This window comes from Cystoisospora suis (assembly GCF_002600585.1).
Source record: "Cystoisospora suis strain Wien I chromosome Unknown contig_262, whole genome shotgun sequence".
NCBI lineage: Eukaryota > Apicomplexa > Conoidasida > Eucoccidiorida > Sarcocystidae > Cystoisospora > Cystoisospora suis.
Window position 1 is genome coordinate 46,209 of NW_027153064.1, and position 15,683 is coordinate 61,891.

Genomic DNA, 15,683 nt, shown 5'->3' on the forward strand with positions numbered 1-15,683 from the left:
CCTGCCCGTCGCGTAAACTGCCTTACTTGAAAACGGGTGACAAGGCTGGACAGGTATTTCTTTTCCCTGATTGTCTCTCTCTACGACGCTTGAAACCAGTATGAGGAGGATGCAAAAGAGCTCAGTTAGTTCAGCTCAGCGGAGGGCGATAGGTGCGGCCTAATCTCTAGGTGATTGGAACTGTAGTGAATTAGTGAAAATTTTCCGATAAGCTTCAAGTATGGCCTGTCTGTCAGTCTTTCTCTACTGTTTACAGACTGCTGGCAAAGAGGCACATTGCTGCGGTTTGATTGGTCAGCTGTTGAACGGAGCTGCACCCTTGTTGCAGATTTGTAATCTCCATCTCGTGGTCGTCGTTCTTCTGTCATCTCCGTCACATCTCCCCAAGTCCAGCATGTGCGTGTCACCTTCGTGTTGCTCACAACAGCCCACTACTGACCCGCTCTCGCTTCCTTCTTTGCCCTTGCCGTCTGGGCCGTCAAGTGTCACGGGATCCTTGTTAGAAGGAGGCTTTAGACCAACCTATCCCTGTGCCATAAACGGGTTTCTGCGCAAAGGCTTGTTTGAGGAGTCACACGGCGATGGCTCCGACACAGCCGTTGACGCGGAGATCCCACGCTACTTTTACTTCCGGAACGTTCACAGACTACCTGCATCTGGCATTAACGTCGGGGGCAAAGTAAGTCTGTCGTCAAGCCCACCCGGAACCACAAGCCCGGTGCCGACACGCGCGTCGTCTCCGGTTTCGTCCCGCAGTGTTACCGGCCCGAGACAGCAGCAGAACGTGCTAGGACTGTCATCCACCGGTCACGTCAGCGAGGGCGTGTGTCAAAAGGGCCCGTTAAGCAACGGTGTATCTCACTCAGTATCCTCTTACGACGATCCTTCGGCACGCATAGTAGACGCCGACGCCAAACCTTCACACAACTCTTGTGGACATCCAGAAAGGTGCCAGGATAGGAACAGGGAACATGGACTGCAAAGAGGCGAGACTGCCGTAAGGACGACAGAACGGGGTTGCAGCTTCACTGATGAGAGTCTCCCTCTTCTAGCAGAATGCACTTCTTCTATTATCCCGGAGGCTGCCGTGGGCTCACAAGCGGGACGAGCTAGTGAACAAGGCGGGACAGCTGGGACTGGCAGTAGTTCGGCATGCGGTGGCGCGACAGCGCCGTGTGGCGGAGGTGGCGGTGGAGATAGTGTCAGTGCTTTGAGTCTTTCAGAAAAAAGCCGAGCTTCGTCTACTTTGCCGAAACATTTTGAAGAGGAGGATTTGATTCGGAATACGTCGCATGCACAGTTTGGGCTGCTGGAACTTTCTCGTTTCCTGCCTAATTTCACTGTAAGGTTCATCCCGACATCAATTCCTGATGTACATGTCTACAAAGCTCTCCCCAAGCTGTCGAGGCCCGCTGGCTCCGGAAGTGTCAGTCGTGATAAACCGGTTCTGGGCGTGGCTGGTGGAGGCTCAGGTCCACCGACTCGTGGCGTCGCGGGTTCTTCGGGGGGGGGAGGAGGAGCAGCGGCCCGTGCTGGTCCGGGACAGAGAGCTGGAGGGGGGAGTCGGTATTTTGTGCGTGTCTTGGTTACCGTAGTTGTTGGACTGGGGCAGTATAACCAAGGAGCGGGGCCCTGTCGAGGCAGGGGTGCCGGCGGGACACAGGACGGGGTTGATGGCGATGAGTTGGAAGGTATTCTTTCCGAGCAGGAGAGGCATTTTGTTTGTGGTTTGAACGCACTGGAGGTCTCGTGCAAGTCCGGGGATGTTGACGCAATGGCAGGAAACCACTTGCTTCTGTCAACCTCGATTCTATTCTCAAACGGAAATGGACATGAAGGAAGGCCCAGCGGGACCCACTACCACTCTGGGGGGATCACCGTACATCGAGTTGGGCCTGCTGTGTTAGAGGCGGCTGCCAGAAAGCTGATGGGCCAGTATGAGAGGAGACTCGCTAAGATGAATGTAAAGAAGGTGGAATTTAGATACCTGCAGAGAAGCATCTGCGGTAAGAAAACACAAGCCCGTACAGTTTCTTTTACAGTGTTTCGTTTTCGTCCCCTCCTCTCATTTCGTCTTCGGGTCTCCATTTGTGTATCTGCTATGGTTCTTTGCCGGAGTGATCTATAGCACACAACCGACACTCCATCGAGCCTCAAGGGGACCTCTGTTCTTTCGCCAACTCTCGCATCTCTATCCGGGTCTCGCCGACAGGCTTCTGCATTTCTCCTGCCTTGCCGTGCCACTGAGCTCTACTGAGTTTCCCGTCAAGACGGCGTGTTAGAGGTCGGACGCTTCTCAGTATGAAAAGCTACCACAACCAGGTTTTTTTCTGTAACCACTCCGAAGACTCTCGCGGCGGTGCCGCAGCCAGCTTTAGAGCTTGGGTTCACACGTATATACAAATGTATGTTCAAAAACATACAAAATCGATGTGCTTTGACATGACAGATCTGGGGTAGGCACAATGCTCGTGCCAAGTAACTGTTATCCGAGTGTATTTACACAGATACTTTCTGCTTTTCCTTACTGTCCGTCCCTTTTTCCCTTCATGTGCCCCAGCGAATGAAGGTCCTTGCGTCCCCATCCGACTTGTAGTGGACAATCCCACCGGGCAGTCTCTACGAGTGCGAAAGTTCCTGGAAGTCACAAACCCTACAACGGGAGAACAAGTTTTCTCTGCTCTCGATAGTCGTGGTGCGCTTTCTATCAGCGGTAGCAGCAGCACCAGTGGCTCCGTTGAGCCGTTCCTTTCCTCATTTCGTGAGTGCTCTCTTCACGCGTCACGGCATCGCACCTCCATCAAACTCAGCGACGACAGTGATTTTGACGGTCGCCCTGTTAACGTTCCTCATCCGCTCCCAAGCGCGCTTGATGTTCGACGTGCTCAAGCCTTCACTGTCTCCACTGTCTTCATATACGACTTTCTGGTGAGGAGTCATGCAGACCTCTGCGCGGATAGGAGGTTCCACTTTGAAAACAGCATACAAGAAGAATCCGCATGCAAACAGCTCCTCAGCTCTTAGCTTTTCTACGGGCAAGAGTCGGCGCCTGTTACCATTCTCTTCGCGTTGCTTTTCTATATTTCCGCTCGGACTTGTCGTGAACATACGGACAGTAGAATGGACCGCGACGGTTTCAGTTCAGGAGCCGAATCACCGCCGCGGCTGTTGACGTGCACTCACGGATACGGTACTCCCCACTGGGGTTAGCGCGACGGTCGCGCACGCGGACGTGAAAATGATGCTTCTGTCTGTCAGTATGGGTGTGTGGACGTATATATATACATACGATATGTGCCCGTGAATTAATGAACAGAGCGCTGACTCTTGCGGATGATCGTATGAATACCCGTTGTCTATAGACACGAAGCTGTATGAAGGTAAGCCCTTTCACGACCGGACTCTACCCCGAGGGAGTAGTTCGGAGTCGTGTCATGCAGCCGCAGCATACAGACCTGATAGTATGAGAGGGTTACCCCTCAAAGGTCATTCTCGCGGATCGGATTATTCCACCGCAGTCCCGCTGGTGTGACTCTTTTGTCGTAGGATCTCTTTGAGGAGGCTATTCGGAAACAGTGGCGGACGTGTCCGAAGTATTTTCTTCCGACTGCCCTCGTCGACTCTAACGTCAGTAAACACTCGCCCGCCTTCGAGGGGCATTGCAAACCCCTGCGATGACTAGTTGTAGCAGACACGGATTCCAAGAGGTGTAACACAGTTCATCGGTCTCGGCGGTCGGTGTCCTCTGCATGCTAGTGGCGAGCCTGATGTGGGTCTTTGCCCCGTTGAAGACGAAAGGTTCCGGAGTCAACCGAATTTTTCCTAGAAACGTTGGTACCCTTGCCGGCAGTTGACTCTGGTATTCACGCATTAAGGAGGTACAGCGTCTCATTCCCGGTCCGAGTCCGTTTCTTTGCAGCCGTATCCCTACCCGTCTCGTCATACGCGGTTTACCCGCCTGCCACCGAATGACAGGAAGTCAGTGTCTGGCAAGGAGTTTTGAAGGCATGAAATAGTACTAGCATCCAACATTCTGAATGCGCGTCCAGTTCTTCATTCCCCAATAGCGACTTAGATTAGCGGTAGAGCACGTTGATTTGTAGAATAGTCAAAGCTCAGTCGTACGAGAGAAAGATGTCAACAAGTGGCGTCCTGGCTATCCTCTGCGTGCTGCGAAACACAGCCGCAATCGCCGTCCATTGGCTCGCCCTTGCGCTGTTCAGCGGGTCTTCTTCTGTGTATTCGGGGTGCTGCCGACCTGGCGGGCCGTGCGGTGGTTGAGATCCATTTGTGAAATTGAGCAGTCCTTGTTTTCCTTGACTCTCTACATCCGGCAAAAACCCACTTCTTCTAGAAACACAGCTAACAGGTAGTGATGGTAGACGAGCTGCCAAACGTTTGTCGAGCCGTGCGCGTTTTTCCCCTCTACTTCTTACCGCAAGACAGGCATGGCCGATACGGGTACCCTTCTGTGCCTTGTGCTCACCTGCTTGCTGTTCTTGCAGACGGGATCGCCGTCAAGAGGAAGCGCAGCTCACAGTGATGCCAACGCAGCAAATTCCTTCCTTCCTGAACGGGTGCGTCATTCTAGCACTTAGCTGGGTACCACACGAAATACCAGGTTATCTGGCATATATGCTTCGTGAACCACTCGCATGTATGTAGGTGTTTACGCGGAGTGATTCTTTGGAACTCCGGAGATGGTTTTTCTTCAGGGGAAGGAGAGTAGTGGGTTCTCGAAAAATCGGGCGTGCTTTGTGGCGTCAGAGGAGTCCGGGAACTAGGGGGGCATTAGTATGTTTCCGGGTTCTTATGCTGGGACAAAGTATAGTCGTCTTCTTTTGAATAGACTTCAGCAGGCTGTCTGTTCTTCCTGAGCATTGAAGAAAAGCTTTCAGTCAGACAACCGGCTTTTCTTGATTGCTTCGGCTTACGGGGGACACCCCTCGTGTGTTCGCCGGGAGTTCTTTCTGACCCCCCCGCGCATTGCTGGTCTGAGGCGTGAGAGATTGTCACCGGTGTCTGGCTGCCATAAGCGTTAACCACGCAAGACTGATGCAAGCTAGCAAGGCTAGACTCAACCGGTCTGCTTCTGGTTTTTTTTCCCTGGACAGGCTAGACACTGAAAATTGCATGAGGATTTGTGACTGTTCGCGCTCTTGGAACTCCGGGAGCGCAAACTTGAAGTACAGACGACGCATCCCTTCACTATATAGACATAGTTTATGGTGCGGACTCTTCAGTGATAATCGAGACAGACGGGTCCCAAGCTGTAACACTCTGACTGGGTGGCAACTTCCGTTCCTCCCCAGATAGTGGCGACGGAACGCGTGGGATTCTTTGTAGCGGTGCAGTCGGATGTCTTTCTGCTGACTTGAGTCAAAGAGTGGTCTTCCTTGGTTTTCTCCTGTCAGGTGTTCGAGGCCACAGAATTGCGGCTGAATCGTAAAGGGGAACTTGAAGAAATTCACCGCGAGAAAGGGCTCAACGAGTGTGGGATGGTGGCTTGGCGAGTAACCATGTACACTCCGGAGTTTCCAAAGGGACGTCGCATCATACTTATCGGTCAGAACCTCGGATTTCAAAGTCTTTCTGTGTTGGAGTCAGTAGACTCTTCAATGCAAAAAAGCATCTGCTCGGCCACGTCTATTGCGGCTTCACTCACCGTAGTTCATTTGAATGAGTGTGAAAGATGTACGTTGTGTCTTTCTTCTTGCCTTCCAACCGTGTGACGCTCCGTACTCCCATGTTGGACTAGACTCGACTGTTGTGTGGCTGTGCGCCCGTGTGAGGGGGTCTGGATTCACTTGCGGTGGCCACGTTTCAACTGAGCTGGTGAAGCTGCACTAGCGCAGTCCCCAGGTGAAGTTAGGCGCGCTTCTCTTTACGTGATGCGAAGGACGATCGACTGCGGTGGTTGTTGTGTACAGGAAACGATGTGACATTTCAGATGGGAACATTCGGAGTTACTGAAGACTTGCTATTCCAGCGGGCGTCTGAAATTGCTCGAAAGGAGGTGAGGCACGCTGAAGCTTTGGGATTCAACTCGCTCTGGTTTCTTTTTCCCCAGGATTTCTTTGAAGACTGTGCTGTACTTGTAATTGCCTCCCAAGACTTTGAAAAGCAAAACGATTAGTCGTAGGAGCACCTAAGTGCTTTCGCTGTACGTACATAGGAGGTGACTGCCTGCAAAGTGCTTGTGGTGCTACCACCGGCCATCGAATCGGGGGCTTGGGTCGCTCATCATTTCGCTGTCCTGGTCCCGGTTCGGAGCGGCAGAAAGGGTATGTTCTTAGCTATCGTCAGTCAGCTTGGGTGAATTGTCAGCTCCCATTCCTCAGCCATTTCTACGTCGACAGCCTGTGTGAGAAAACGAATATCTCTGTTTCACTCGTCTTGTGCATCCCAGGGCATTCCCCGAGTATACATCGCAGTGAATAGCGGGGCACGCATGGGACTGGCCACCGAGGTTCTGAAACTTTTCCGAGTTGAATGGATCGATGAATCCCAGCCCAGTCGAGGCTTCAAGTATCTTTACGTGCGGGAGAAAGACTACCAGACTCTCATGCAAACTGAGTCGATTGTCGCCGAACCCGTTCAGCATCCCGTAGAAGGGAAGGTCAGTGTTCTGCTCGCAAGCCACGCACTTGCCAAAAGGTAGTAAGTGGGTTGACAGACGCAAAGAAGCAGGAGGTACGCGCTTAGTTACAGGGGCTTATCTCGAGTGTCTTGCGTACTGTAATGTCTGCGATGATCCGAGCGGGGCTTTATACTGGCCCTTCCCGAGCTGTTTGTGCGCCGACACCCCGTTCAGTTTGTTTTCGAAGCTAGTTTCGGACCTCATGCCAGCACCCAACTCGCTGTTTGCCGTAAAATTCGCTTGTAATTCCTGTGCTGATATTCTTGTTTCTTCGGCGCTCTCAACTTCCTCCTCACTTCTCTCGGGTTTCCTCGGGTCATTATTGCAGTACAGTTGGATTTTCCTATTCGTATAAACTACAGACAAATGCTTGGGCCGGATGTGCTGAAAGGTTTCTGCTCAAGTGCTGACCAGAGGATGAGCTGGGCACCTCGTATCACCGCGTGCCCTCAGTGAATAGCCTCCATGGACTTTTCAGTCCGGCACGATTTCGGCTGTACCAAGGCTTAAATCTAAAAATGTATTGCTCGTTCAACGTCTAATAAAAGACGAGCAAATGGACAGGTACCCCAGACCACGAAAAGCGTACGTACACTCGCAAGTGTACGCCGTCTGGCAGAGGGCCGGAGAAGCACCAAATACCGGACTACACTCGTGGCGTCGTCCAACATATATTTCAGTGTCCGTGTTCCTCATTCTTCAGGTCTACAAAGTCACGACCATCATAGGTGCCCAGATTGGGCTTGGTGTCGAGAATCTTTGTGGAAGTGGAGCCATTGCTGGGGAAACGGCGCGAGCATACAAGAGCACCTTCACCATCACCTTTTGTTCCGGGAGATCTGTTGGTATAGGAGCGTATCTCACGCGTCTCGGCCAGCGGGTCATTCAGAAGTCCGGTGAGGCACTAGTAGGGAACTCAAATATTACAGCAGTTCTACTTGCCCGGAGTCCTTTCTACTGAGCCTAGCGGTTTTCTCGTTGAAGTCTTCACTCACCTGCAGATGTCCTCGTGCTCCAGATGAATGCTCACAACCAGGGGCGTCATTGAGGGGGGAGGTACTTTCTGGCTTCTTGCAGGACTCTCCTCGGCATTCAAGCTTAGTGAGCGGTACTCTCAATGGTAGGTCGTACCTCAACAAGTCAAGTGTAAGAACAGAACTGCAACGCTCATATTGCAGTCTACCGTATAGGCCAGTGACTCTCTCTTGTCCGATTAGTGCCCAGAACCCGCTGCATGCACTTATCGTAAAAGGAGTGGCTCTGGAGCTCACTTATGTGTTTTCCCTGTTTTCGGAGCAAACAGGATACGGCCGGACTCCTGTAGCGAATTTGGGGTGGTCATTGTTCGGTATTGTCGCGGGTCCGAATGTGTCCTGGCAGAGCCTGGGACACCAGCGTTTTCGCAAACGTATGTCGGTCTCATTCCCTGTGCGTGCCCGAGTGTCTTGCCCTGTCTACCAGTGAATGCCCCGCTGCTCTTAACGGGCTACCAAGCGTTGAATCGGCTCATCGGTCGAGATGTCTACAGTTCGAACGATGAGATTGGAGGCATTGACGTCATGCACAAGAATGGAGTCACACATCTGATCGTAAATGGTAGGTCACTGGTGGCGCATGTTGTTCCTCTTTCTCTCTCTCTACCTCGCTTCTCGGTCCAAACATGCTGGCCGGGGCCCGTTCCAGGGCTTACCCTTACGACATGTTCTATATTCTGGGTTTTTTTTTTGCCGCTGGTGTTTTGCATCAGTTACCTGTTCTCTCTATGGTTTTGCATCAGTCACATGTTCTCTTCTATACCCAATGCGTTCGAATCGTCCTCCGTTTGTAGTGCCACAAGTGTTCAGCTGCTGGCTGATTTCTCTTCAGATGATATTGAAGGGTGTGAGGCCATACTTGACTGGCTCGCCTACGTACCCGAGCACCGCCAAGGTCCCCTTCCTATCATGGTCGATCCGACGGATCCAGTCTCCAGGCCCGTCGCCTACAAACCTGCAAGGGCCACTGAGGATCCCCGGCTAATGTTCACAGGTTCGTCGAATGGCACGGCACTGCACTTTTTTGTGAGAGCACGTACTTCAGTCTAGCGAGAGACATTAGCCCAACTGTGCACATCCAAGCACAGTTGGGCTCACACTGGTCAACTCAGAGTACTGCTTTGCATGGTACCAGTGTCAGCGGAGCACTTGGAATCGTGTGCGAGGAAGCGGCCATTAGTGACTGTAGTTGTGCTATTCGTTCACGTTTGTGTACTATCAGCACATTATCATTACGCTTCATGCTGCTGACTTTAATCAGGATTGGGAGGAACTCCGGAATCGTATGCATGACAAAGAAGCGTGTTGATTCGTACCACTCTCTTGTCGCCGACGTTGCACTTGTCCGAACGGGGTGCTGTCAGGCTGCATCGATCCACAAGGGAACTGGCTGGGTGGAGTCTTCGATCGCGGATCGTACCGAGAGGCAATGGCCGACTGGGCGAAATCCGTGATCATAGGGCGAGCGCGCCTGGGAGGTATTCCTGTCGGCGTGGTTGCGGTTGAGACCCGGGTACGTTCCGACCACCTCGCTGTGTCCTTCATTCACGAGCGAACAAAAGAAGCGAAGCATCGTGGCACGGAACAGACCGAGTTGCCTTTTTTCATCGAGCCGGCTCAGCTCAGCTGGTTGGCGCATACGAGTCGAGATTTTTCTTAGCCCCTCTTGCACTCCGAACAGGTGCTGTCACTCAAAGCTGACCGGATAACCTGCCGTTGTACGCAGTGTTGAAGATATCTGGAGTGCCAGGAGAAAGTGTTTTCTTCATGTGCGGTACTGGACCTAGGTAAGAACCTGCGTGGTCCCTCGTCTACTGGCAACTGGTACACTGCCTGATGATCATGTCACAACCCGCGTGTACCTCAGGTGACAGAGGCGAAGCAGCCCGCAGATCCTGCCATGCCGCATACATCGGAAGTTCTTCTGATGCGCGCCGGTAAGGGGGACCACGCGAGGCAGTGTATATCATTCTTGCGCACCTGGTGGAGGGATACCCCTGTTTGAGCCAGTCACCTCAAGATATAGAAGACTCGTCTATATACTTCGCGAAGGGGCTCGTGATGACGTTCTGCGCCGACAGCTGTAGAGATGCTCAAGGAAGCCGAAGTGCTCTTTTTCGGGTCTGTATTCTCGATCCGAGAAAAATAGCCGTCTCAGCATCGAGCACACATGTTGCTCTCGGACACTGATGGTGCCGTGTAGAATGGTTGCTAGGGCGTACCTGATGTTTGTTACTGCTTCCAGTGTAGCCGTGAAGAGGCCGTCCCGATTTACCAGGCAGCTAGATGGGGTGTGAGCAGCCAAATCTCACAACGCAGCGATTGCTTTAGTCTAGCTGTATGTTTATATTAAAGTTAGTTAAGCTAACGGAGCCTGATCATTCCTATGAGGGACGAGCTGAGGCAGTAGTCGTCCCTTGGTCAGGGCAGATCTCTCTGACCTACCTCAGTTCGCCTGAAGCGGTCAATGTACAGATGGTAGGAATCGCGTAAGGAAGATGAGCAGTTCTGCAGGAAGCGGCAGAGATGGTCATCAACCGTAATTGTACGTATGTACGTATAGTATTTCGATGCGCTGAAGCGGCCGAATTCTCACGAGAACAGGCAATTGAGACGTGAGTCCCGGCTGTCCCGTGCGTCTACCTGGTCTCCGTAGGGCAAGTGTGGTTCCCGGACAGCGCGTACAAAACAGCCCAGGCGATCTGGGACTTCAACCAGGAGGAACTACCTCTCTTCATTTTTGCGAACTGGCGAGGATTCTCCGGCGGACAAAGGGACATGTTCAATGAGGTACAAGACGGTTTGAAGCCAGGCACTCACACACATGAAATCAGTTGCACCGCCTTTGGGCGTAGTCCTTTCCGATGGCTCGCATTTGCCAGTCACTGGAGAGGATTCTGGGGTATCAGGCCGCGCCGTCATTTCAGCACTATCATAGTATGTAACTTTACAGCTTGGTTGGCTAGACGTAGCGCTGGTCCCTTCTCTTGAGCCACGATTCTGTTTTCGCGGGAATGTTTCTTATAAGTAGGCAGCGTGTCTGTTGTCTTCGCGGTGGCAGGCGCAGTGCTACAAAAACAATAGCAAGCGGTTTACGAATCGTAGATTCCTTGCATGCTTACAGTACAGGAACTGCACCTGTCTTGCGCCGTGTATGGTGCCTCGTAAAGCTAAGTGCAAAAATGCCGGGCGGGACCAACTCCTCTTCGTTTGCACTTGTTCGGAGATTGCGTGTAGTGTGGCTGTCCCGCGGGGGCTCGGAGGGGGGGGGACCATGGCCCGAGGCTATCGGAAACAAACCCGCGCCCGCTAAGTTCTGCTTGTACACAGTCAAGCGTCTACTGACGTTTTCGGGCGAGACTTCCGTCAATTTCTTGGTCTCAACTGAAGCAGATAGGACGCTTGTTTCACGCGGTCAGCGTGAGTGCTCAGTTGCCTGCGCCGCTGTTCCTCATACGGGGCTGCCCATTTTTTCACGTCGAAGGCGTCTCCGTTCCGTGCGTTTCACTTTGACATCTCAACAAGGCTGCCGGAGCTATCCTCAGAACAGCGCCCTTTCCGGAAAAACGGGTCCCTGGTGGTTGGAGTTGAGATGCACAATGTGATGTGAATGGTGATGGTTCTATGGACCTTTAACAATGCAGGTTCTCAAGTTCGGTGCATATATAGTGGATGCCCTCGTGTCGTACAATCAGCCATGCTTCGTTTACATACCTCCGAAAGGTAAGCAGAAAGGTCCTCTCAGACTTGCATCATACTGAAAAGCGTATACCACGGACGCCATAACAAGTCATGAGCGCTGCATTACAAGTGGCTCGCTCATGTAGCGGATCTCTTCAGGTAGCTTTCTACTCGCAAGGTGTAGGGGGCCCCTTATGAACCGCGCTGTGTTGTGAGCGTTGCCAGAGCTTTCTGTTTTCTGCGAAGTTCCTGGTCTCTCGGAGTGGGACGTCGGTTGAAACAGCTAGTGCTTCTAATGGATTTCTTCCACAGCCACACCGACGTAATCCATTCCTCAACAGCAGGGCATGAAATAACTCGTTCTGGAGGAATAACGTTCTGCGTTCCTGACATCCTGACTGGCACCACAAACGTTCCCTTTGAACACATGACTCGGAGCGTTACCGGGACGACAGCCGCTATCCCCTGCAGAGCTCTCCCGCAGAGGAGATCTTTCACAAACTTCGTCGGTCGTCTAGTTGACGGGAGCTAGAATATTTGGCTGTTCGTGTTGTGTTTGTTTCTGGGGCGCCTGAAGGGGAGCTGCGTGGAGGCTCGTGGGTCGTCGTGGACAGCAGACTGAACTCGGAATACATGGAGATGTACGCGGATGTGGAGAGTCGTGGGGGCGTCATGGAGCCGAGCGGGACGGTCGAAATCAAATTCCGCGACAAGATGCTCGTAGAAACGATGAAGAGGCTTGATCGGATCATTCGCCAGCTAGAAAAGGTAGGGAGAACCGCATGTGGGTTTTGCGTGTCCCGTAAAAGGCCCGTCTCTCGTCTCAGGTGATTTTGGAATCGTGTTGAAGCGAGTTGTCTCAGACTCTGGCTGGACTCGTGGCGAAGACGGAGCGGACTGAAATGAAACTCCAAGCCACAGTGAAAATGAGATACTATTTTCCGAAAACTGCCTTGTCACCACGTCGGTTTGGGCGGTTCAAAACTGAGGAGACAAGCGTAATTCTTGTATCCAGAGCAGCAGACGGGGTACACTGCTGTGCAGGGGTATCAGATCGATGACTTCTAGAAAACAACCTTCACCTCATCACCGGCTCGCTTCTGTCCTGGTTTTGCCTGTCTTGTATTCGAGCCGTTTCAACCTTCTAATTTACGCGTTTCCTGGTGTAGGAAGATCAGAACCGACCGTCGCTACCCCCCTCCTCTCCGATACACCGGTTACGATGTATTTTGGTTTCTCTGCGTCTGTTGTCTCTCGAAAACATGCTTCAGGAGGACGCACAACTTGCAAGTGAAGGCTTGCCAATTGACGCTCCTCGGCGGCAGGAGATCAAGGAGAAGAAAGAAAAACGCATTCAAGATCTTCTTCCTGTCTACAAACAGGTGAGGTGCCGCACGTGACTCTACTTCGTAGTAAAATGCACGAAGAAAAATGAGACAGAGGCTACAAGCTGCAGCCCGGTTTCGCGTATTGATGGTTGTAAGCTCCTAAGTTGTTTGTTGTGGCCGTGGCTTCATGTGTGGTTACACTCCGTTGCTCTCCACGGGCTGCGATTGTCTGAGCGGATATCCTCGAACCAGGCCCTTTCTGGCTTCCTTCCTGTCCATGGTGCTTCAGGTGGCTATTCATTTCGCAGATATGCACGACACGGCAATTCGCATGAAAAAGCGCGACGCCGTACACGATGTCGTCACTTGGGAAAAATGTCGAAACTACTTTTATTGGCGTTTGCGAAGGCAGCTCATCTTGTTCAACTTGAGAAGAGAGGTCACAATCGCAGATCCTACACTCAGCTTGATTCAAGCGCAGCGACTTGTCTTGCAGTGGGCTGAGGAAACCGGGCACAGTAAGTCAGCATGCCTAAGGCCCCTCTAGACGGTGAGGGATAGCTCCTGAGAGTCCATTACAGATTGAATGTCAATTCAGAAGATTTCAGTCTTCATTGAAAAAATGTTTATGCTACTCTACATATTTTTCTTGAAATGTGCAAGGAGCGGCCATCCTGCGACAGGGTCAGTTAACAGCCTCGAGTGAGAAAGAAGTGGTTGTTGCTAGTCTGAGGCCATATCTCTTTACTTCTTCGTGTTTGGTGCGTCTAGAGAGCGGTGTTGTTGGCTCCCTTACAACACGGGTCCGACCCCCGGGTGGCGGAATCATTCTTTGTTTCGTTGCTGTGAGAGCCGGCTATGTCAGTGGCGTTGTTCGTTATCCTGCGCGACCCTCCGGTGTTTTCAGATGTGGAGGGCAACTATCAGTTCGTTCAGTGGGCCTGTCACAGCATCGCGTTCTTCGCGGGCAAACTGGCGGCCCTGCGCGCAGCTCACCAGATGAAAAATCTGCAGGAGTTTTCACAAGATAATCCAACGGCTTTTCTCGAGATACTACGTCGCCTCGATCCGCACTTGTATCATCGGCTAGAGCGTAAGTAATACTGTCCGTTTCAGTCCCAGGAACCAAAGATGTTGCGCTCATATCCATGTATCCATGCTGCTGAGTCCCTTTCACATCTGCTTGTTGCAGGGTACAGTCTAGTTTCGCAAGCTAGAAAAGTTTGGCCCTGTGCCGGTGCCCGTTCGCAATATAGGTTGTTTTAGCCGTACCGCCTCCCCCTCCCCTACATCGTGTTCTCTCTCCTTTGTTGTGCACACGCAAGTAAGGTGAAGATTCGGGGTACTACGTTTCCATAGCAGACGCGCGTTGTGTAGGTGGGACGGTGCAGCTGTGTGTGTATCTCACGGCTTGGGACTGCAGCGGCTCTGTATGCAGTCCACATCCTATTCCAATGCAGCTCGCGCATCAGGCGGGTCCCCCATGTGGTAGGCGAGCGTGGCAGAACTCGGCCTAGGAGTTGGTTCTACATGTTGCACTTGACTGTGCAGCATTGGTTCCAGGTGTTGAACCTACGTACGTGCACAGGCTACAAAGCCGAGCAAGCCCGTCAGGCCAGGCCTGACGCCAGCCTGCCGAACGCCTGGTACGCGGGAGAAAATATCGTGAATAGAATTGTGTGTTGTCGCTTACTCTCTGGTCGAGTAGGCGAGTTTCCTTTTGACTGAAAACAGGGATGTGCTGTTTGGTGTCCCCTTTCTGTGAATGATGAGTGTAGTCGTTAGTGCAGTATCTGAGCATTCTCAAAACAGCACCAGCACACAGCGGTCGAAGGCAGCTCTCTCTCTAATAACGAAGCCGAACGCAGCGGGATCAGACACGAAGTCCGTGGAGCCTACGGACAGCAGGCCACCTGGCCACATGCACTGAAGCAGTTAACTGAGTTTGAGTTCCGTTTGTACAAGGTGTGCTGTCTCTAACACTGCCCGAGGTCTACAAAGCTTCGTAGAGGTGAACAGGTTTTCTCGACGTGAGTGTTCGTTCCTGCGAGTCGGCAGGGCGGCAATGTCAGTGAAGAACTGGATATTGTAACGGGCCGTCGTGTGTCGCTACATGAGCGATGCAAGTTCTCGGTCATCCAGGGCTACCGCCAGTAGACGCTCGTTTCACCTTGGAAAAGAATCCAGTTTTCTTTAATTGGCCTGTCCGCATGTAAACTGCGGAGGGCAGACGGTACAGGCTTTGCGTGTATGCGTCATCCCTTGAAAACCGTGCGTAACCGGAGGCGATTGGGCCTTAGAAAGTCTGCGCGCTGCTCTCAGAGCGGTTACGAGCAAGGCCACCGTGTTGAGTGTGTGTCCGTACAATCGCGTACCTGTCGTGTTCTTACGGAGCAGTCCGGAATCGGGGTTCTCGCTTGAAGACGTCCATGTCCGTGTACGTACGCATTCGACTTCCGGCAGTTCTTCGCACAACGCCAAGCGGGTGCTTGCACGGAGCGAAGGCGTGGCTGTGTGAGGATTTTGGTGGTAGCAGGGTTCTTTTCAGCCACAACCAGGAATCCTGCGTAACTCCGTGCCCGGGAGCGATGCGGTCTGATAACTCTCAGCCGGAGTAGCCGGGATGGTGCTTACGTTTGGCTGACCGGGGGAACACAGCCCAGACACCTGGCCAGCGTGTGAACTGAACAAAGAATGTATGCGCAGTGTTGTGCACCTCGACGCGCTCCGTCTTGCGGCGCAGCGTAGCGGGTGCCCTTTTTTTTGAAGGGTACCCGACTGCTGATCCATGCCGTCCACTAAGTCGTCTGTCCGGACTGACACCTGGAGTTGCCCGGTCGGACGAGGCTTTGTTGTCAAGGGAACTATCTGCAGAGATCTTTAGGCGCGGCCCTGCACTGGTTACCAGCTGCCCCAGCTGCCCTTCAACGAAGTGGGTGTCTCAGCACAGGTGATGACACGTCTTGCCTAACTGTGGTTGTCCAGCATTTTGCCAGTTCC

At 52.5% G+C, this 15,683-nt stretch overlaps 1 protein-coding gene across 1 annotated transcript in view; it reads left to right on the forward strand.

Moving 5' to 3' along the window:
• Nucleotides 1–14,580, forward strand: part of CSUI_000669 (acetyl-coa carboxylase acc2) — a gene marked incomplete at its 3' end in the record, with an annotated part of 34,840 nt that extends 20,260 nt beyond the window's left edge. Inside the window, exons 22-40 of the mRNA XM_068060900.1 lie at nt 257–2,006; nt 2,561–2,928; nt 3,547–3,627; nt 4,506–4,577; nt 5,415–5,565; nt 5,931–6,016; nt 6,410–6,619; nt 7,344–7,536; nt 8,102–8,236; nt 8,507–8,668; nt 9,039–9,187; nt 9,542–9,611; nt 10,331–10,464; nt 11,319–11,397; nt 11,933–12,123; nt 12,627–12,737; nt 12,973–13,201; nt 13,591–13,776; nt 14,462–14,580. Coding sequence (XP_067927119.1) covers nt 257–2,006; nt 2,561–2,928; nt 3,547–3,627; nt 4,506–4,577; nt 5,415–5,565; nt 5,931–6,016; nt 6,410–6,619; nt 7,344–7,536; nt 8,102–8,236; nt 8,507–8,668; nt 9,039–9,187; nt 9,542–9,611; nt 10,331–10,464; nt 11,319–11,397; nt 11,933–12,123; nt 12,627–12,737; nt 12,973–13,201; nt 13,591–13,776; nt 14,462–14,580 — 4,476 coding nt within the window. The remainder of the gene's footprint in view (nt 1–256; nt 2,007–2,560; nt 2,929–3,546; nt 3,628–4,505; nt 4,578–5,414; nt 5,566–5,930; nt 6,017–6,409; nt 6,620–7,343; nt 7,537–8,101; nt 8,237–8,506; nt 8,669–9,038; nt 9,188–9,541; nt 9,612–10,330; nt 10,465–11,318; nt 11,398–11,932; nt 12,124–12,626; nt 12,738–12,972; nt 13,202–13,590; nt 13,777–14,461) is intronic.
• Nucleotides 14,581–15,683: the final 1,103 nt, after the last annotated feature.